The 23,494-nt window shown below is 33.8% G+C and overlaps 1 protein-coding gene across 11 annotated transcripts in view; it reads right to left on the bottom strand.

Moving 5' to 3' along the window:
* Positions 1-23,494, bottom strand: part of NEO1 (neogenin 1) — a 232,936-nt gene that overhangs the window by 88,857 nt on the left and 120,585 nt on the right. For all 11 annotated transcript variants that reach the window (XM_082735725.1, XM_082735726.1, XM_082735717.1 and 8 more), the window contains exons 6-7: positions 19,778-19,932; positions 18,327-18,447 (exon numbers count right to left, since the gene is read on the bottom strand). In XM_082735725.1, the coding sequence (XP_082591851.1) occupies positions 18,327-18,447; positions 19,778-19,932 (276 nt within the window). The remainder of the gene's footprint in view (positions 1-18,326; positions 18,448-19,777; positions 19,933-23,494) is intronic.

Below are 23,494 nucleotides of genomic sequence, written 5' to 3'. Positions count from 1 at the left end.
TGGTCATGCCACAGACATTAGAGCTCTTCCTCTGAGGAACTAAATCCCAAGGGAGAGAAGAACTCATCTGCTCTCAGAGGAGCACACTCTAGTGGAGAGTTTGGATGGGTGTGTGCTCTGATAAGCAGCCCTTGCAGTCAACTGCTGGTTTAAATAAATGACTTATATAAACAATTGAAGGAAGTTATAAAATAAAATGAACACAAAATACTCCTCCCATTCTTATGTGCAGGAGAGATGTTTCAATTTTAAGGAAGTCATCTGACATTTTCCTGACATCAAAAGCACTCATTAAAATAGGTGTGCCAGATGCTAGTGACGCACCTACCACAGCAGTGAGCCCAGAAAAAGGACAGCCCTCTCTCCTTTCATCCTCAATCAAAAAGGTGTCTCCTCAATACAAGATCATAACACCCCAGAAAAAAGGAAAGACAAATATGGAAAGATATTTTTGCTCATTACCCAGTTAGACCAATAAAAAGAGAAAACTGACTCTGTTCCAATGTATTTAATGATTTACATTAACTCTAATCATAACTAGTTTTCTAAGACATAGTTGAGAGATAAAGAGCATTAGCATTTTTTAAGATTCAGATTCAGAAGCCCAAATTCTAGCAGTTTTTATTTCCTCAGATTATATAAAAAGTGATAAAATTCAAGTAGTACTTAATCCAGATCTTTTTTAAGTTTGACAAGAAACATCAACTACTTGAATTTGTAAAGGAATCTAAACTGCAGAGGAATTCTAAAAATTAGAAGAAATTTGTCATCATACTAGAATCCAGCTAAAAAGTCTTTCACATTTTTTTCATCATTTGAGGTCTACAATGCTCAGGTACGTACTGTGGACGAGGAAACTCAGAGAGTGATTCTGGTGGTAAACAAAGGTGGTTTTTTAAAAATATGCATACATATGAGGACAACATTATAGTAGTTATGATGCAGTAATAGCATTTAAAACGTGAACACTATAGGAAAGCATAACTCAAAATACGTATCAAATTATACTATAATTTTAATTTCTGGTGATCTCTTAAGCATGCATCAAATGGGAGATATTCTCAACATCAACAACACTATAACCCAAAATGAAAAACACACTGATCCAGCATTGAAACTATATGAAATAAAATCTATAAGCAGCCAGATTGTCAGTGATGTGTTCTAGACCCGAATGATATTCTGCCAACTATGACGTTATTGCATAATTTAATCATCTCTTAAAATATAGTAACCAATTAAAAGATGTTCAGGCATACTATCTTCCTTCTGGTGTGTTAGCACTGCATAATAGAGCCTTTCTTTATAGCAAAATAACAGTACCAAATTAAAATTCAAGCTTGCTCTCTGATAATGTCTAAATCCATCTTTGTGTCCAGAAAGGTAATTGACTGAACTTTTATTTGATTGCTTAAAACCAAAATTCATAATTGGGGCACTAAGTTATTACCTGGGCCTCACAAGCTCTGGCCTCAAAATTTATGACTTTTGTCAAAGAAGAAATGTTAAACATTAAACAAACAAATCATATTTTATATTTCTACCTCTCCAAAGCTCTCTAAAAACAGATTAGTCATTACAGAATAACTCAACAGTAATGGGGACAAACTTTCTTAACCTAAGTAGACTAAGATCATAACCTTCGGCTTATACAGAGAATCTCTCTGCTTGTATTTAGTGTGAGACTTAAATCTTCTTTTCTCCCTTAAGTATCCAAAAAAATTATGACTTGTCCTCTCTTCCTTTTAGAACATCTAACCATGTATGAGCTACTGCAGGATAAAGTTTCTCTTTCCACTGTCAATACTCAGTTGAGGGTCTTAAACATCCTATCTGATGTGGCACACGATTATTCTAATCAGTATCACAGATTTTATATTTTCCTCTCTCAAGTCACTCAACACCTCTCCAATAGACTAATCTTTGTGTACTACTTGTACACAAAGTGCTACTTGTTTCTTCATGTACCTAAAATTTGCTGGAGTAGTCTAGCTAGCAAATCCCACCCAGCCTTTTGCCCTGGTATTAAATAATCTGGTCTACATACACCTTCCAGGACATGTATTCTTGTATTCCTACTTTCTGAACACTGATAAACTCAGCTCCTTGCTATTCTTCAAATGCACTTTGAGCCTTCTTATTTATTCATCAGAAATGTCATCCTTTTTCATCTCTGTGTAACCTGACCAATCTACAATCCTACTCATCCTTCTATGCTCAGCTCAAATGCCATATTCTTCGAGAAGCCACTCTTATCTGTCAAACCTAACAGCAATCACTTCTTCCTACTCAGAATTACAGCAGCGCTTGGCCATTTACCACAGCTTACACAGCAACTCTTTAGATTCATAATCCAAATCTCTACCCTGGTACTTTTCACATCCAATAAATTGGCAATAATTGGAACAATTATAGAATATACTGTCTACCACCAGATAACTATGAGGATGACAAGAAAGCATTCTTGGTAATTATGCTGGGACAACAGACATGAACTAGGACCGTCTCAGGCACACGAAATGCACGGTCACCCTTGCAAAATGGTACACATGACCAAACTTGTCAAATGAGGGTAGCCATAGTAGACCCAAAGGACTGCACTTGAAATTAAGAGACTGTAAATGATCTTTGTCTTGAAAATATTAAACTTGCTAAAGTGGTGCAGTGAATACTGAAATTGAAAACACAGCAGTCTTTTGTTGCTAACTAGTGATGTGATATAAGGCAAGTCACTTAACTGAGTGTTCAGTTCAGCTAGACACTTGGATCTCTAAGATCCATTCTAACCAGACGCTAAGATTTTACATCCCCTCTCCATCTAGTGTATGTACTGTGGGGTCTCTGCTAGGCAACTAAAAATCTTTATTTACATGGTACACACACTCAATAAAATACTTGTTGGTTAAAACAAATTTGCTTTAATATATTAATAAACTATACCTAACTGCCCTAGCACTTATATGACATGATTCAACTTCCAGGAAAAAAGTGCTATAATAGAAGATAGTACATTTGAAGACAAGAAAATATTTGGAGATTGTTGCCCAATACTCTAAACTATTTATTTTTTCTCCCAAACCATTTTGTTTTCAAGAAACAAAAACCCAAAAAGTTTTAAACTATCCTGAACAAGGGAAATATCACTGTGTGTACAGACCTGACTGAAATATTTCAAATTTAATTTCTTAATTTTAAATAAAAACTTAATTTTATTTGGCTTTTCAAATATTTATAATACATTGTCCTTCCCTCTTCATCCTCAGGCATTTCCAATCTCACTTCTCAGATATAAGCACGATTAACAGATTGTTGTGTAGATTTATAAAACTTTGTTAAACATACAAGCATATATACACCAACAGTAGATCCTTAAACAACAAACACAGGTTGGAAATGCATGGTTCTCTTAATATGTGGATTTTTTTTCAATAAATATATTAGAGATTTTTTGGAGATTTGCAACGATTTGAAAAAACTTGAAATAATTCACAGATGAACTTCCCAGCCTAGAAATAACAAAAAAATTAAGAAAAAGCTAGGTATATGTCATGAATACATAACATATATGTAAATACTAGCCTATTTTGTCATTAACTACCAAAAAATATACACAAATTTAAAATACACAAAGTTAAAATTTATCAAAACTTATGCACATACAGACTATTCATGGTGCCATTTACACTTGAGAGAAATGTAAGCAAATGTAGAGAGTATTAAATCTTAACTGCATAAAATTAACTATAGTGCATACAGTACTATTATAATAATTTTGTAGCCACCTCTGTTGCCACTGTGGTGAGCTAAGGTGTTGCAAGTATCCACTTAAAACCTCGTGTGAGGTGCCCCTAGCTCCTGTTCACAGGTATTGTTCAAGGATCAACTATTTATCCTTCTGTCTTATCTGTGAAATCAGACTATATATACTTTTCTGCAACTTGCTTTAGTAATGTAACTCAGATATTTTTCCACATCTACTGTATTTACCTTACATTGACCTACTTTTATTTTTTAACAGCTACCTAGTGTTCCACTGTATTCATGTTATTTAATCAGCCCCCTTATTAACTGCATGGACCACACTGTCTCCAGATTTATTCTAGTCTAACATAAGTATCTTCAAATATTTGGTAGCTATACACGCAAGGTACATTATTATAAATAGGGTTCTTTGATGAAAGGGTATATGAATTCTAAATTATTAAGCTACATTTCAAAAAAATTTACACCACCATCAAGAACACAAAAACATAATTCTCCTCATACTCCAGTCTGATGGTAACAGAGCAGGTAAAAAAAGAAAAAAAGGTAAACCAGTGAGTACCAGCATGTCCATAATACACTGTTCAGTAAAGTCACAGAAAAATATGATTTCATGTCCACAAATGAAAAGGTTATACATGTGTGTCTACACATGTGTGAGTATATAAAATACACACACACAGGCTTCTTCTAAGGTTCAGGTCTCAACTGACATATTCTATCAGAAAGGCCTTCTCTAAAATGAAACAAGATGGGATGGGAGGGAGACAATCCCTAAGAGACTCTTAATCTCACGAAACAAACTGAGGGTTGCCAGGGGAGGGGGTATGGAGAAGGGAGGTTGGGTTATGGACATTGGGGAGGGTATGTGCTATGGTGAGTGCTGTGAAGTGTGTAAACCTGATGATTCACAGACCTGTACCCCTGGGGCAAATAATACATTATATGTTAATAAAAATAATTAATTATAAAAAATAAAAAATAAAACAAGACCCCAGGGTGCCTGGGTGGCACAGTCAAAAGAAAAAAAAGGAAAGGTCTTCTCTGCCTATCCTGTTTAACTCAATAATTCTTTATCAGCCCATTCTTTTAAGTAGACATAAAATCTACAATTACTTTATTTATTTATTTACTTGCTCAATGTCCGCCTATACATAAGCACTATGAGGGCCGAGACTCAGGCCCATTTCATCCCCACCACTTAGCACAATGAATATATAATCTCATAGCATATGGAATTTTGTTCAACAAATACTCAATGAATGCGTGGATAATGTTTGTTAACAAGGGTTATCTCTAGAAAGTTAGATTAAGGGAAGGGTTAAAAGGTACATTTACTTTTATTTCAGTCAATTACACAATCTTATTTTTGACAATGACCATGTGTTATGTTCATTTAAAACTATTTTGTGCAAGTTTAGTTTTAAGCAAGCCACTTCAGATGCCTTACAATCTGGTCACACAAGATTTTTTTGTTTTGCAATCCCAAATGATCTAAATGAATATTAAATGGATTACGGTTGTCTACTTGAAAAAGTTCTCAAACTTTGCTTTGTGAAGTAAACTTTTTATCTTCATTTTAATTTAATGTTGACTACTAAAATTCCAGTCATTACTTTTGCAGTCGTACATTGTTTCAAATTACTATTACCTTAGCGTTACAGAGTACCTACAATTTACAAAATGTTTTACATATATAGTTGGCTCTTGAACAACACGGATTTGAACTGTGTAGGTCCACTTCCACACAAATTGTTTTTTGATAAATACAGTATAGTACTATGAGTGTATTTTCTCATTATTTTCTTAACAGTTTCTGTGCTCTAGCTTACTTTATTTTGAGAATATAGTCTAAAATACATATATGTATAAAATATGTGTTAGTTGATTATTTACCTTACTGATAAAGGCTTCCAGCCAACAGTAGGTTATTACTAGTTAAGTTTTGGGGGAATCAGATTATATACAGATTTTTGATTGTGCAGGGAGGTCAGTGCTCTTGGGTCATTCAAAGGTCAACATTATTATTCTATTTGCCTCTCAGAGGTGTGCTGTGCAGAGATTACTGTTTATACTTAGAGATAAGGGAAATGATACTCAGAGAGATTAACTACCTCATCCATAGTGGGGTTGGGACATGAAGCCAATAATTCAGATCTCTAGTGTAAGGTTTGTTTCATTACACACATTGTGGCAGATAAGGAAATGCCTTTATCTTTCTGCAAACAATGTATCTGTTTCAATACCTAGACAGGAAAAACATTCTGAAATTCATCTTATATTTAATGCATATATTTCTTTTTTAAAATTTTTAAAAAGATTTTATTTATTTGACAGAGAGAAAGCACTAGAGAGAGCAATAATGAGTGGGGGGTAGAGGGTAAGGGAGAAGCAGGCTTCCCACTGAGTAAGGAAACTCTTCATGTGGGGCTTGATCCCTGGATGGGATCATGACCCAAGCTGAAGGCAGATGCTTAACCAACTGTGTCCCCAGGACCCCCTAACGCATATATTTCTGAAACAGCTGCATTTAATAGAATATTTGAGTGATAAGGAAATCATATAATCTAAATCCTTCATTTTACAGAAAATAAAAATCAGAGCATTTCAATACCGGAACCAATGTCTCAGCAAGTTAAGGGCAGATGAGAATTAGAACGGAGGCATTGACATTAGATGCATTTTCAATCACAGAAAGTTCCTAGCCATGGAATTCATGATTAAGAAGTCAAATTTCATCACAGCTGTCTTGAGTTAAAACTTTTCTTAAAGTTATAATTACTGCTACAAAAAAGCAAAATAACTGATTAGAATTTATCCTTTGATTAAAATCAACACCAAAAACTAAAATAAAATCAACACCAACTACCACACATTCTAGTATTTGAGACTTAAAATATTCCACTAAGGTCTAATGATTTCCTGCTACCTAGCCAACTTTTGATCATGCCAGGCCATTAGTCACTTATTCCAGAACTTCTATTATTCAATATTTACCTTAGCTATTATATGGAATTTTGGGGACATATTTCTATCAAAAAAAAAAAAAAAAGTAAACCTCAATATGTACCCTTATCTACCACTGCCATAATATCCTAGAAGTCATTTAATGTGTTGGTAAAATATGAACTTCCTTTACTAAAAACAAGTTCGTGTTCCTCCCTTTTCACCAGCCCATCTTCCCTTACTGGAAATAAAGAACTGCCAAATATCAGACTTGATATGAATGAATGTACAAGGAAAAAACTCTAGTGTTTTTAAATTTAAATCTTACAAGATAATTCTGGAATCTATTTTTGAATTCAAAGTGATAGGAGGAAAGACTAAAAAAAGGTTAATGGCCAAAACACATTTTACTTAGTTCTTACTACTCTTAACTGCAGTAATTTAGAATGCCAATACTTAAAAAAAATCATTCCGTAGACAATTATAAGAGAAAGTATTTTAGCACAAAGTGACAGATACTATTAATTAAACTGGCAGCAAATAAAAATACTGTTATTGTTAAATATTTTAAAAACTACAAAATCTTTAAAATCAAAAGCTGCTATTCCTAGAAATGCATAAAAGTAAATATTAGAAATAGCATTTTTAATATTTTAAAGAAGTTGTGTGTGACACTGAAATCCTAGGAACAGTACAATAACAATTACAAGGGACTGAAGGGTGAGGGAAATCGGGAGATGCTGGTCAAAGGGTATAAACTTCCACTTTCAAAGGACTAAAGTCTGAGGATAGAATGTGACTCTAGCAAACAATACTGTACCGTGTAACTAAAAGCTGTAGGAGAGTTGAACTCACCATGTTAACATTACAATAACAAATTGCTGATTATGTGAGGTAAAGAATGTGTTAACTAGCCTTACTGTGCTAAACATTTTATAATATGTACACCTTAAACATACACAATGATAATTGTTGGTTGTATCTCAATAAAGCTGGAGGAATAAAGAGAAAGTACATTTGAAACATACTCAACTTCTACTTTCCAATTAGAAATTTTGCTTCCTAGTGTTGTTGCTTATATAAAACACTAAAAACAGTGTTTTATTTAACTATAATTACAAAACTTCATTTTATATTCAAAGGTAATAATTAACTTAAAAACTATGCCATCCAAATTATATCACGGGCCAACTGTGGGTGCTCCAAAGTACCTTTTTACAACCAAGTACTAGTCAGCAGGCTGATGCCCAGTTTTATAGCCAATATTCACTAGAAATCAGAAAATTCCCTCTAAAAATAAGACTTGGTCTCAAAGATGCTAAAATACTTTCGATATTATTTTTAAACCAGATGCATGAAGGAAAACACCATCACAAGAGACTGCTTTCCACTTTTTAAGATTTTATTTATTTGAGAAAGAGAGAGACACACATATGAGCGGGGGCAGGAATAAAGGGTGAGGGAGAAGTACAATTAGTCTCCTCACTGAGCACAGAACCCAACCGTGGGGAGGCACACCTGGGTGGCTCAGTCAGTTAAGTGTCTGCCTTTATCTTAGGGTCCTGGAATCAAGCCCCACATCAGGCTCTGCTCGGTTCAGTGGGGAGCCTGCTTCTCCTTCTCCCTTTGTCTACCGCTCTGCCTATTTGTGCTCTGTGTCAAATAAATAAATAAAATCTTAAAAAAAAAAAAAAAAAGGACTCAACTCGGGCCTCAATCTCACAACCCTGAGATCATGATCTGAGCTGAAACCAAGAGTTGGAGGCTTAACTGACTGAGCCACCCAGGTGCCCCTCTTTCCACTTTCAATAATTTACTGCATGGTGTTTCTAGTACTTAAGTGTCTCTCAGATGTCAGCCACAAAGATGAGCTAGCAAACTCTCTGCGGTCTGTAGTTCTGATAACAACTCCTCCTTGGAGTCAGTCACCACTGCACATTTCCTAGTTATTCACACACCAAGTCTCACTTTCTCCTGTTATCCTTGTATTTGTCATTCTCCTGGCCCCTCTTCTGCCTTTTTCCACCCAATCCCCCCTTTTTTTCCATTTAAAAACTTTTACTTGGAAAAGACTTCCGATGACCAGAAATAACTTATCAAATTATCAGGGCTGACAGATTCCTATCACTTATGCCAGTGTCTGGCAAGCTCCTTCTGTAAAGGGCCGGAGCAAATATTTCAGGCTTGGTGGGCCATATGATTTCTGTCTAAATACTCATCTCTGCCACTGTAGTGTGAAAACAACTACAGATCAGATATAGACAATCAGTAAACAAGTGTGGCTGTGTCTCAATAAAACTTTACCATAAAAAAAGGTAAATAAATAAATATATAGCATATTATATATAAATATATACAGTAGTATATATTTAATATAAATATACTATTTATATGTATTACATATATTACATGTGTTATGTTACATATAAATTATATATTATATACATTATTTAATGCATCTAATATATACATATTAATATGTGTATTAGATATAATATATATGTGTGTGTGTGTATGTGTGTGTATATATACATAGAGAGAGAGAGGCCACTATTTGCCAACCTCTATTTTATCCATCCTCCTTTGAATATCTCTACATCAGTGTTTCCCAAATTGTGCTCTTTAAGATTTTAGTGGGTCTACTTAAAAAAAGACAAGTTCCATGGTCAAACAGATCTAGGGAAGCTATACACACACATTCTATTTTACTCTTGAAGATTCACAATGGTAGTGAATGCAAAGGGAAAGGGGCTCAAAGTAGGCCAGGTTTCCATCCTTCCTCCCTCAGGCTGCTCATGCCTCACGAACTTGTCCCACCAAATCAGGGGTAGCAGTGAGTTCTGGAAACTGCTCTGTTTACTTCCTGTAATACAACCCAACTCTTACAAAGGGAAGCATTTGTAATTCTTCCAGCTGTGATGCTTTTGGGAGGAAGTCCTCAAAATTATGTTTGGTGTATTTTCTAAATTAAGGCACTGAAAGGTAGTTTTAGTATTAAGAAAAAACTTTTACCGATTATAAAAGGAATATATGATTATTTTAGAAAATTGAAAAAAACATTAGTATGCAAAGAGAACCACTGTTAGCATTTTGGTATGGGAATGTCTTAATGTGCATATATAATTTTTTAAACTAAATTCAGATTATCTGTATATATAGCTTTGTATTTTACTTCTCTACTTGACATTATATCCTGAAAATCTGATACCATTAAAGGGTGTTCAAATAAGTGACTTTTTAATGGCCAAATTTTAACGGCCAAATAACTTTTCCATCACAATGTTATACTATAATTATTTAACTATTTCCTCTATTTGCGGACAAGTAAGTCCCTTCCTATTATTTCTATATTTATTCCTTCTTCTTTTTAAATTACAAATGCTGATATCAACAGTCTGTCCAAATTTTGACTTTTTTCCTTAGAAAAAAAATCCCAAAAGATTAATAGATTGAGGGACGCCTGGGTGGCTCAGTGGGTTAAGCCGCTGCCTTTGGCTCAGGTCATGATCCCGGGGTCATGGGATCGAGTCCCGCATCGCGCTCCTTGCTCGGCAGGGAACCTGCTTCTCTTGCTGCCTCTGCCTGCCTCTCTGCCTGCTTGTATGTACACTCTCTCCCTCTCTCTCTCTGGCAAATAAATAAAATCTTAAAAAAAAAAAGATTAATAGATTGAGTAATTTTTAACACATAAATGTCAAAAGGGTTTTTAGTAAATGATGTAGTAATTCATATTTTTTTACTGAGTGAAAGAAAGGAACAGCCCCACACCCTAACCACCCATTACAAAGTAGTGTTCATAAAAAGATAAAATCTTCATTAGGCAAAAATGACATCTCACTGCCTTAATCTTGTATCTCTGATTGTGAAATGGAACATTTAGAAATTATCTTTGCTTGTTGTGAACTGTATTCTTATGTTATTTTATCATATCCATTTGTGTGCACACTTATATATTCAGAATATTAAATTTTTTCCCTACCTTATCTCCTCTTTAATTTAGTTAAGGTATTTATCATACTCCATTTACAGAAGAATTAAATTTTTTATACCCTAAAATACTAATTTTCCATGTGTATCCTCTCTTACTTCTTTCATATGTAAAAGTGGCAATACTCTTCTACCATCTTTCAACATTTTTATGGATTCAATTAAAAATTTAACTCTTTGACAGCTTGGTAATACATAATTTCTTTTTTTTTAAAGATTTTATTTTTATTTATTTGACAGACAGAGATCACAAGTAGGCAGACAGGCAGGCAGAGAGAGAAGAGGAAGCAGGCTCCATGCTGAGCAGAGAGCCCAAGGTGAGGCTTGATCCTAGGCCCCTGGGATCATGACCTGAGCTGAAGGCAGAGGCTTTAACCCACTGAGCCACCCAGGTGCCCCCATAATTTAATTCTTTACAAATTATCAATTTTCCACATATCATGTAATGTAGGAATCTTTCAGTCCACATGGATTTGTGATTCTACTTTTTCACACATTCAAATATTATAAAGTGCTATTTCTGTTATATAAGTTTCTTTTCCCAGATTCTTACAAGCCACCATATTTTTTCGATATGCACAAGAATGGGATTAAACAGAAGATTTTTTTAAATCAGCAGGACAGAAGAGGTTCTATTAGAAATAATTTAAATATCTGGAAACGGTAAGAAGGAAAAAATAAGGGAATAAACATCATCTTTAAGTAGATATAAAATAAGAGGTTGAGATGGAAGTCCATAGAAAACTATGGTGATTGAAGGCAGAAACAAGAATGAATTTTTTGACCATTAAGGAAAATAATACATGGCAAAAAACTTATCCAAAGATTATAGCAATGGTATCCATGCAGATCTTCAAGACAGGATGCAGGGATGAATTCTAGCTAAGACAATCATATGAGGCAGAGAAATTAGACTAGATAATATATGATCCCTTTTAACTCCATTTACAAAAGAGAGGTTAAGGAGTTTTAATTTACAATTGTGTAAAAGACTACCACATAAAAATTGGGGACACGATATTTTCTACATACAAGAAAATAAAATATTTAGCTGCCTTAATTTGTAGCAAGAGTTTGGTTAAAACTCTTAAAATCTATCAAAATCAAAGTCTGTTGTTTTCTTCTTCAACCTCTTTCCTGACCTTCTGACACGAACTGCCCTCTGATTCTAGATGTTTTTATCTAGCTTTCTATTATAACCTAAACCGAGCACATCTTAAACTGATGCTTTATGTCCTGAGCAAACCAGCTCTATTATCTTCTTTTTAAAACTTATGGGCATATGGGGCGCCTGGGTGGCTCAGTGGGTTAAGCCTCTGCCTTCAGCTCAGGTCATGATCTCAGAGTTCTGGGATCGAGTCCCGCATCGGGCTCTCTGCTCCGCGGGGAGCCTGCTTCCTCCTCTCTCTCTCTCTCTCTCTCTCTCTCTCTCTCTCTCTCTTTCTGTGCCTACTTGTGATCTCTGTCAAATAAATAAAATATTTAAAAAAAAATAAAACTTATGGGCATAAAAAAAAAAAACCACCAAACTTATGGGCATAAAGTTGTTCTAATTTTCACTTGTATAAAAGTCTATAGGATCTGTAATGATATCCTCCCTTTCATTCTTGATTTTGGTAGTTTTTTGTTTTTCTTTATCAGTGTGGTTAAACATATTCCAATTAAATTGATCTTTTCAAAAGACCAACTCTTGGTTTCATTTACTGTTTTCCATTTCATTTATTTCTCATCATTTTCTTCTTCTGAATGCTTTGGATTTAATTTGCTCTTTTTATCTAGCTTTTATAAGCTTCCTTCAAGGGAAGGAACCTGGCGGGGGAGGGGGTACAGTTGGTTAAGCACCTGACTGTTTTGGTTAAGGTCATGATCTCAGGGTCCATGGTCAGCACAGAGTCTGCTTGGAATTCTTGCTCCCTCTCACTCTGTCCTTGCCACTCGTGTGCACTCTCTCTCCCTGCCTCAGATAAATAAATCTATAAATAAATAAATAAATAAATAAATAAATAAATGTATGTTTCCTTCAAAACACTACTTTTAACTGCATTCTACAAATTTTAGTAAGTTGTATTTCCTTTTTTATTCAATTCAAAATAGCTTCTAATTTCCTGTGACTTGTTTCTTTGACTTGTCATTATTCAGAAAGCTGTTTAATTCCCAAATATTTGAGGATTTTCCAATATCTTTTACGGAGTTTTAGTTTAATGCCACTGAAGTCAAAGAATATACTTTGGATGATTTAAGTGCTATTCAATGTCTGAGACTTAAGGCCTAAATGATTTACATTTAATGCAATAAAAGATATAGATTCAAATCTACTATCTTGTTAGTTTTTATTTGTTCCATTTATTCTTTGTCCTTTTTTCTCTTTTCCTTACTTCTTTTAGATTAATTCTTAAGATTCCACTGTATTTCCACTATTCACTTATTAGCTAAATCTTTCTGTGCTTTTTAGTAGGTCTCCTAAGTTTTATGATATGCATTTTTAAATGATCACAGTCTACTTCATATAATATTATGATCTGTAATATAAGGATCTTACAAGATTTATTTTCAACTCAACTATAATTTTTTTGTTATTAAAAAAAGTTTTTGTTAAAATAATGATGTACTATATGCTGGCAAACTGAACATAATAAAAAAAGTTTTTGTTAAAAACTTCAGTTTTGTCATATATTTCAATTTTGTACGTTATAAACTAATTTTCTACTTTATATATATTTTTCTATATTTATACTGAGAAACTATTATACTGATAGTTAATATTTTTATATTTGTTATAAACTATTTTCAATTCTACAGTAATTTTTTGTTTAAAAGTTTTCATTAAAAACTTCACTGTTTTATCATATATTTTAATTTTCATATAATATAAGCTATTTTTCCTTAGATCAGAGATCAGCAAATAAGGACATGCCCCCTCTTTTCTGCAAATAAAGTTTTCCAGGAACAAGGTATTTTGATTTATATGGCTGATCTGACAGTACAAGGGCAGAGTCAAGTAGCTAAAACATATACTGTCTAGCCCTTTGCTGAAAAGGCTGGTGCTCTCCTGTTTAGATAATAAATTATCTCTTAAAGTGATGAAAATAAGAAAAATTTTTACATTTACTTTTTTGTTTTTAAACCATTCTGGCCTGTTTGTTTCTTTGTGAAGACCTGCAAGTTTCTGTCAGGTATCACACTACTTCTGCCTAAAGAAATTTATATTTGTTGCAGTACAGGTCTGCTGACATTGAATTTTCTCAGCTCTTGTTCTGAAAAGTTCTCTATTTCACGTTCATTTCTGAAATATATTTTTGTTGGTTATATTATTTGGGTTGACTTTTTTTTTTCTTCCTTTTAGGACTATAGAAGTACTACTCCATTGTCTTCTGGCTTACACCATTTCTGATAAAATATCTGCCATAATTTTTATTTTTGCTTTTCTCAATTTATCTGTTTTCCTCTCAGCTTTCAACCATTTCTGGGTACCTCTACCACATAGGGATCTATATTCTTGACCTCTCCCCAGCCATAAAAGCTTTTGTCTGTTACTTGGTGATAAGGCAAGTAGGATCTTCAGTTGTCCCTGTCCAGCCTCAATATTAGATAGTCCCTATGTACCAAAGGATTCTTCCCTCCAGAAACAGAAAGGTCTGCTTCTAATTCGCTCCCAGAAACTTATGAAGTAAGGCTTTCTGTCCTCCCTCACTGGTTTGAGGCTTAAAGGAGTCTGAATAAATGAGAGGGCCTTTGCACCTATCTCCCAGGTGCCATAAATTACCTCTTTCACCTCTTCACCACCAAAATGACTTCTCAAGTTTCTGCCTTGCCACCAGTTTTCACAGTGAATATTCTGTGGAATTCCTGGGAAATGCATTTGCAAGCATGTATGAATTTCCCTTTCATCTGGGGCCCGCCGGTACTCCAAACTAGTTCATACAGAGTCTTTAACAATCAGTTAAAATGTTAGTTGATTTTTTCTTACCCACTTTTATGTCAGCCATTTCTTTCTCTCATGATCTGCCAAAGGTCAAATTAATGACCCATTCTCTGGGGCAATGAGGTCTGCAAGTCTTTCAAACTTATGTTACTTGGCTGCTTTGCAATCTGAGCTCTCTTATGGGCTCAGAGAAATTAGGGTTTTGCAGATCATCCAGCTTGTCATTGTAGGTAAGAGTGGGACGTTATGTGCCCACTCTTTACATGAGTAGAAGCCCCCTCCCCTTCAATTCACCTCCCTTTTCTGTTTTGGAAAGGCATTACCACTCTTCCAGTCAACCAGAGAAAACCTGCCAAGTTTCCCTGACTTCTCTATAACAGTGCTTAATATTTAATCAGTCCATAAAGTCTGGATTAGATAAATCACTAGTATCTTATTAGAATCCTTTCTATTTTTCTAGTATAATTAATTACCTCACAATGGTTCTTGTAACAATATTCCTTCAACTAGCTGCCTCTTCCAGTCTGCCTTCTTTTGTGTGTGTGTGTGTGTGTGTGTGTGTAATAATTGTATTTTTATTTTTTTGACTTTTTATTTTAATTCCAGTTAGTGTTATACTGGTTTCAGATGGACTTTTTTTTTTTTTTTAAGATTTTATATTTATTTGAGAGTGAGGGTTAGCACAAGCAGGGTGGGCAGGCAGAGGGAGAGAGGGAATCTCAAGCAGACTCCCGAGGAACCTGACGTGGGGGTTGCTCTCACAACCCTGAGATCATGACCTGAGTTGAAACTAAGAGTTGGACACTTAACTAACTGAGCCACCCACATGCCTGTCAAATGAACTTCTTCTAATTAAACCTGCCTTTATCATCAGACTGCCTTACTACAGTATTGTATTTGACTCTTTACAATCAAGGCCATGAACAATTTGATCCCATTCAGCCTTCACAGGCTAACTTCCTAAATAGTGTTCTATTTCCATACGGATCCAAACCCTTTTTTTAACACCTGGAAATCTTATCCTTCAAGGTCTGTTACAAAAGGGATTACACTTTCTATGAAAAAACTGCCCTGATCACACAAAGAGAATTCCTCTCTCCCAAACTGTATGCTGCCTTATTTGTATTATAAGAATAAAACTTATTATGGACTGGGTATTAGATTGTACACATCTCTTATATCCTTTACAATATTATAAACTCCAGAAAGACAGAGATCAGAGCTTATAAACTGTTATATTCCCTTTTAGCTTTCCCACATAAATATTTATTTTGCAAATTAAAACAGCAACATTAGTAAAATGACTCTGTTACAATCTACACATTCTTAATTCATCCCTGACAGAGTTACCAAAAACTTCTGCCAACCCCAAAATGTCTATTTTTGAAATGTTGTCTCAAAAAGGAAAAGAAAAAAAAAACCACATACTGCAACTATAATTATGTGATCCAAACATTCTCAGACAAAAATCCAATTAGGATTAGGTTAGAGATCTCCTTGCATAGCCAACCATTTATAATATTAGAGTTAAATCTATAATGGTAATCCCAAACACACATACACTGAAATTCCTTTATTTATTCATGTAAATTACCTTTATCCCTTTATTTATTCATGTAAATCATCCCAAACACACATACACTGAAATTCCTTTATTTATCCATGTAAATCACCCCAGGAGATCTACAAATTTTACCAAGGAAAATCCTAAATCCTAATCCTAAAAATCCTAAAAAAAAAAAAAAAAAAGGAGGAATCCTATCTACTGTAGTGCCTGATTTGGCAATCGTATTCAGGCATTTGCCAAGAAGAAAAAGTGACAAGTTTCTATAAATATTTTTCAATAAATAGGGAAAGGTATAATCATAAACATAAGAAGAAAAAAGAACAGTTCTAGTATTTTATTCCTTTTTATATACATTTTCAAGAAAGAACTTATAAACCAAAATGTTTAGATACATTTTCAAGAAAGAGCTTATAAACCAAAAATGTTATCTTAGTGGAAAGCCAGAGTAGGCACTACTATCTGCACCAATGAGCTTCTGCAGCTAGGATATATATAGCTGGGGCCGAACTGGAACCTGAACTTTATTTGACTCAGACACCAGACTTCATGTCTAAAGCATGATTTTTTCATATGTTCTTGAGAACTGCACAAAAGAAAAGTACTCTTCTTGTTAAAATAAATAAAAAATACATCCAACAGGTATCCTTATCAATGGGACACAGACTATCCACCAACTCAACTTCTAGTAATTAAATATGAGAAAATAATGATAAAAAGAAGTTCAGCATAACACCGTTCATAACAGTAAAACATAGGAAACAATTTAAATGTTAAGCAACAGGGAATCACATAAAACAAAGTGCAAATATACTGTTCAGTGATGAAAAAGCTGATACAGATCTATGTATTTACTGACATGACAAGATGTTCACAGCACACTTCCAAGAAAATGCATCATCAAACCACACACACATCAGTGCATGTTCATATGTAGTGCTCTTAGGAACCAGAGTTTGGAGCATGTGCCATTATCAATTTACTGCCCCTCAATTCCAAATCCATCCCTTATTGTCTGCTCTGCAGAAATAAAGAAGGGCCCTTTATCTATCTTATCTTTGCAGAGGACGTATGTTTTAAATTTTATCAGCTGGAGAGAAGCTTCTCCCAATACCCAACCCTCTGGTGGTTTTATAGCCAAATGCCTTCAAGGAGACACCTCCTTGTGACTGGTTGTTCATACCAGACCCTGGATTTTGAGCAGGTTTCCAACAGCATAGCAACTTCTCTGTTGTCCAGTAAAACATGGCCACACCCTCTCCAACACAGTCTGGATTTCAGTCCTGAGGAACTTAATGCTCTCTCTCTCAGACTTACAGCTTGTGACTTCTCTCTATATTTGCCATTCTTTTTTTTTTTTTATAAAGATTTTATTTATCTATTAGACACAGAGAGAGATCACAAGTAGGCAGAAAGGCAGGCAGAGAGAGAGAGGGAAGCAGGACCCCCGCTAAGCAGAGAGCCTGATGCGGGGCTTGATCCCAGGACCTGAGATCATGACCCAAGCTGAAGGCAGAGGCCCAACCCACTTAGCCACCCAGGCGCCCCTATATCTGCCATTCTTATGTTCACCAGAGTTGTCTCTACTTCTTGCCAGCCAACCCCTTGATACTCTAATCCTGTTACAGTTAATAGTTCTTTATATTCAAGATTATCTGTTCAAATTATTGTGTGATTTCCCCAGAACAGACTCTGACGGATAAAGGCTATGGCTTTCCCCTGCTTTTTTATTTTTCAATGTTGTCTGAATTCATAATAAGCATTTTAAAATATATGATAATTAGAAAAGGCATGTTATTTTTATTTTGGAAAAATTCAATGCAAAACAAAAAGTACTTTAAGTTTTTCTATTTTAATAGAGCAGAAATATATTTGTGGGATTAAAATGACTGAAATATGAAGAACATTTATTTCTGTAAGACTGCAATAGTTCAGTTCTTCTTTTCAATATTATCCAAAATTGTGTTTCTATGTCATTTTAAGCAACAGTAAATACTTAGATGGCTTTCTTTTCCTCTTAGCTATACCATATCCTGGTCTTTAGAAAGAGGTTATTAATCATGAGGTATCCTAGAGTACTGTGATAGATACGAGTTCCTCAAACACAGTCAGCCTCTTTCATTTTACTATTTCAGCCCCTCTTACCATGTTCAAGGATTATCAGTTGGGCTCCAGCTTGTGCATTTCCAACATCATTCTCAGCAATGCATTGATAGAACCCTTCATCTGATTTCACCAGCCCCAAAACTTGAAGATTATGTTCCTTCTGAGAAAGAAAAACATAAATAAAATTTTATGATTCGACTGATGAACATTAGTCCAAAATCTCAAGGATATGCTCTTTCTAAGGAGAAAAAGTAAGTAAAATTGTATGATTCAGCTACTGAGTATTATCTATCTATGTACCTGTTAAACTCAATTTTATTGAAAAGGTACTGATTTAACTGACTAGAACAGGAAACACAACCAATTAAGAACTTAATCCTTATGGAAAGTACTACCCACGGTGTTTGTAGACTTACACGTTTAGTTGGAAAAGTATCTGACATACAATACCACACATGACCATAGTAAAAGTCTGAATTTGTGAATTCAAGGTATCTTCTTAAAATTATCTCTAATATCATTAGTTCAAACAGACTAGTCTACAAGAAGTTAAATGAGGATGCATATATACAAGCTTCCCTTATATTATAAATTACTATATAAATGTCAAATATTATTATGAATATAGTTTTAAAACTTTTAAGAATATGAAACTGGTAAGAGTAAAAATGCTCATTTAGCTGTAACACATTGCTTTTCAATTAGTTAAATATACTTGTGAATTACTTTTTGTAACATGAGATTATGCATTTTATAGTTGAAAATATATTCCTACTAAGAATGAATTACTTATATGAAAAATTTATAAGATATTACATCAGTAACAACCATAATTACTTCTGATTATTTCAATGAATGCCATCTATACACCTTAAAACATTAATCCTTATTACCAAAACTTAGATAATTTTATTACTAGCATTTAGATAATGATAATAATAAGGATTACTAAGGATTTAACCATATCTCAAATAAGAAAACAATAATGGCTGAATGTTCTTAAACATTTAATATTATTTACTTCTTTAGAATCTTTTTATCTACTGTCACAACAATCGTCCAACCCTAGGTCATACTTCTTTTGAAAGGCCTGAGCATCAGTGTATGAAGGACAGATATCTGTTCTTTGAATGGAGAGCTATGAAGATAACTGGTGCACACATAGAGTAATCATTACCAAGAAAATAGTGACAACAGTGTTTAATAAGAGTACTAGCATGTTTGAGTTGGAATACCAGACTGTTGGTCAGGAGCTCTGGACATCAGGCTTAGTTCAACTACTAACTAGCTATGTGATCTTATATAATCTACCAAAATACGTCTAGGCTCAGCTTTCTCATCAGCTAATGAAGAGATTACATTCTATGTGTATTTTCTTGTCTTCATCTGTAGTGCATAATCTGGTATATATAAGACAACAGATCTCTTAGTGATTATATTTAAAGACATTTAAAGTTTTCAGAGATAAGTGTCCTTTGAAAAATACTTACTACAATCTTAAAGTAATCACTTGGGATAACCATATCCCCATTCTTCACCCACTTCACAGTTGGAGTTGGTTTCCCAGTCACTTCACATTCAAATACAATATCCATTGATTCATGAGCATATATATTAGTAGGCTGTTTCAGGAATTCGGGTTGGGCTTTAAAACAGAAAGGAAATTAGAATATTAATAAAAATAAAAATAGCTATTCAGATTTCAAGCATTTTTTAAATCCTAGAATTTAAAAGATTTTTACTTATTATTTATTTAAGTATTTCAGATATTTTTACCAAAGCATATAACAAATATATATTTAAAATATATAACAGGGGGTACCTGGCTGGCTCTGTTAGTAGAGCATGCAACTCTTCATCTCAGTCATGAGTTCAAGCCCCACACTGGGTGTGGAGCCTATTTAAAATAAAATTTTTTTAAAAAAATTTAAAATATATGATAGGAACATAGTATCTTTAAGAATTGATATTCTGGTACAATTAGCTGGAAGAATAATTCTGATTTCTGATTTTCCTTGTTGGTAAATATTTGCTAGATTGACTATGTTAAAGAAATTGACAAAATGAATATTCTAAGCTGTCTAAAAATGAATATTAAAAGACTACTTCCCTAAGACTTCTATCATTTTGGAAAAACCATAAGCAAAACTTTAAAAAATGAGTAAGCTGACATTATTTTTCTTTTCAATCAGCTTGATAAATAACAACAACAACTTTTAAAAAAAGGCATACAACTGTCACATTAGAGGCCTTACAGAATTCAGTCATGTAACACCCTCCACTTGCTGTAGAAGTCATTTGTCCTATAAAGTTTCCTGTGCTGACTGCATGCCATGGTGGATTTAACATATTAGTCCTGCACTTAACAGTTAAATGTAGAAGCCTGATTGGAGTTAGGCTCTTTCTTTTTATTTTTTCAAGACTACTTCATTAAGTAGTGTCATTGTCCTTCAGGAGAGTTCATAATGTGTGACTATCTTTTTGTGAAGTTAACAGTCTTAGATATTGCCAAATAGTAATATTCTTACTCCATCATCCCTTCTATAAAGAGAAATATCCCCTCATCAATTATTTGGTTATCTTTAAATATACCTCTCATAGAAAGTGAAAGCTAAATGCCTGATTTTTTTCCCCTTCACTTACCAATTTTCAAAACAATGGTCTGGTTCTCTAATACCATTCTGACTGAAGGAAATCACTGAAGGGTTTTTTTAAAAAGTATTCTTATGAATTTATGGATTAAAATGTATTTGAGTCATTTTAATCCATGCAAATTATTATTCTTTGATTCTCAAACTATCCCATCTCTGACTAATGGAAGCTTGAGTCCTTTTTAACAGGACCTTACTTGTCTTTAGTATCTTCTGGTCACTGTTTTTAGGCCTTACTTATAGACAAAACCAGGAATTATATACTTTTTAAATAAAAAATTCATCATGATTTCATTGTGTTATCCAATTAAATTCAGGGCTATAGGTTTTAACTGGATCTTAATAATCTTACATCTATATCTCTTTTCTCTCATGCTAAAAATCCGTTCTCAATGACACCAACTTAATTACCTCCAGGTTTTACCTTCTATTCAGTAGTCTCAGAATAACTACACCAATATCTCCACACCAAAAATAAGAGAAAACAGTTGAAGATTTTTGCAGTTTTGTCTTTAGAGTATATCTCATTAGGTATATATGGTTCAATTACTATTTTAAATTTATTTGTAATAATAACTTCCACTTGGAATTGTAGCTTTCTGTGTAGCTATACTACAAACTAGATACACATTTATAGTCATTTGTTCCCATTTTACTTTCCCCTTTCTAGAATTACTTTGTAAAATTTCAAATCCACAACAACAAGGTATATTCAAACAAATCTTGCTTCTAACCCTGTTTTCCCCAGCCTGTTCTGTCCCATAGGTAGCCATATAAAAATTTTAAGGTTTAGCTTTTCATTCTAAAGATTGTAAACAAACACACACACAATTCATCCCTGTCCCTCTTCTTTAGATTAAATTGTAACATACTGAAAAAACAACTCCAAAGCCTGCGATCTTAACCCTCAGGTACCAGGTTTCTGAGGAAGTGCTTGCTATATCCTTGAGTATAAAGAACTGAGATGCCCCCTTAGGCAGAGTAAGTGATTCTGGAAAATACAGCAAAACCCTTCTCAAAAAAATCCAATTAATATAACATTAGTATGCATTTTTAGTAAACAGATTTTCAAAGACTATTAGAAATAAATGCTAACAATGTTCAATTCATCATTTACTTTTCCCTTTCATGAATTATAGAATATTGCCTTTAAAATGTTCTTGGGATTTTAGCTTCTCTGTAGCTAGTATTCACACCAATTAAACACAATGTAAGAGCAGATGTTTGTGTTGGGGAAGTTAAATTGATAACCAGAGAGTAAATGAGTCAATTACCATAAGAAAATAAGCGTTGTAATGGAAGATTATGCATTTTGTTACCAAAGAGATAATTAAGCTTCAAATTCTCTTCGACAGCTCCCTATCCCTTCTAATGCCATCATCATTACAAGAATAATTTTAATTGCTAAATGTACAAGTAAGAATTTAATACTAAAACATATTATACTTGCAAAATTCTTTTACTGGAAACATCACTTAATTCCATCACTGTTTTGCAACGTTGGAAATTGCCACTCAATTCAAACAGAAAACAATGTAGGGCCAACACCAATGTTTCAAGGTTACTTTATTATGCTGTTATTTGGAAGATTTTAACAGTTTTCATTTACATTAGCTCTGCATTGTTGGAATTTCTATTGTTTGATTTTAAAGGTTTAAGCACTGGAATTCTTAAAAAGCTCATTAAGTAGAGAAATAAATCAGTTCTACTCATTTTATGTTAAACTGCACACTTGCTGTTCTTAAGCTTCTTTTCAACAATTTACAAAATTACATGTAAGTCCTTAAAAAACAACAACAACAACAACAACAACAATAAAACCCAAGCATTTTAACAACCTTAAATCCCTTCACCATGTTGTCTGACAATCTAATCACAAGTCTGTTGTAAGTACTGGCTCAACTAACAAAGCAAAAATACATTAGCATCCTCCAACATTTCTTAAGAAAGCTTTGCATTCCAATGAAGGTGAATCCATTTTCCTTAATCTCCAGAAGGAAATAGGAGAAATTATAACTATGAAGCAACATTCTGAACACAGTTGCCAAATGACTGAAATTATATATTTTTTCAGATTTAAATGCTTTATTTCCAGTGACAGAATCATTCAAAATAGGAAAATAAACATTATATTTTAAGTAATATTCATGTACAGACAAGATTATAGATAGAATAAGAAATATGATAAATATTTAATAACATTCATAGAAGAATTTCTATAACCAGGGCACCTGGGTGGCTCAGTGGCCACCCTTCAGCTCAGATCATAATCTCAGGACCCTGGGATGGAGCCCCACATTGGGCTCTCTGCTCAGCAGGGAGCCTGCTTCCTCTTCTCTCTCTGCCTGCTTCTCTACCTACCTGTGATCTCTCTCTATCAAATAAATAAGTAAAATATTTTTTTAAAAAATTCTATAACCTTTCTGTTTTCTAAAATTTGCTAACCTTGTCAGGAATATTTTACTCATCTTTTTTTAAAATTTAATTTAATTTAATTTTCAGTGTTCCAAAATTCACTGTTCATGCACCACACCCAGTGCTCCGTGTAGTACGTGC

The sequence above is a fragment of the Mustela nivalis genome, assembly GCF_964662115.1.
Source record: "Mustela nivalis genome assembly, chromosome: 6".
NCBI lineage: Eukaryota > Metazoa > Chordata > Mammalia > Carnivora > Mustelidae > Mustela > Mustela nivalis.
The sequence above is the reverse complement of the archived record's forward strand: the minus strand, read 5'-3'. Positions and strand labels throughout refer to the sequence as shown.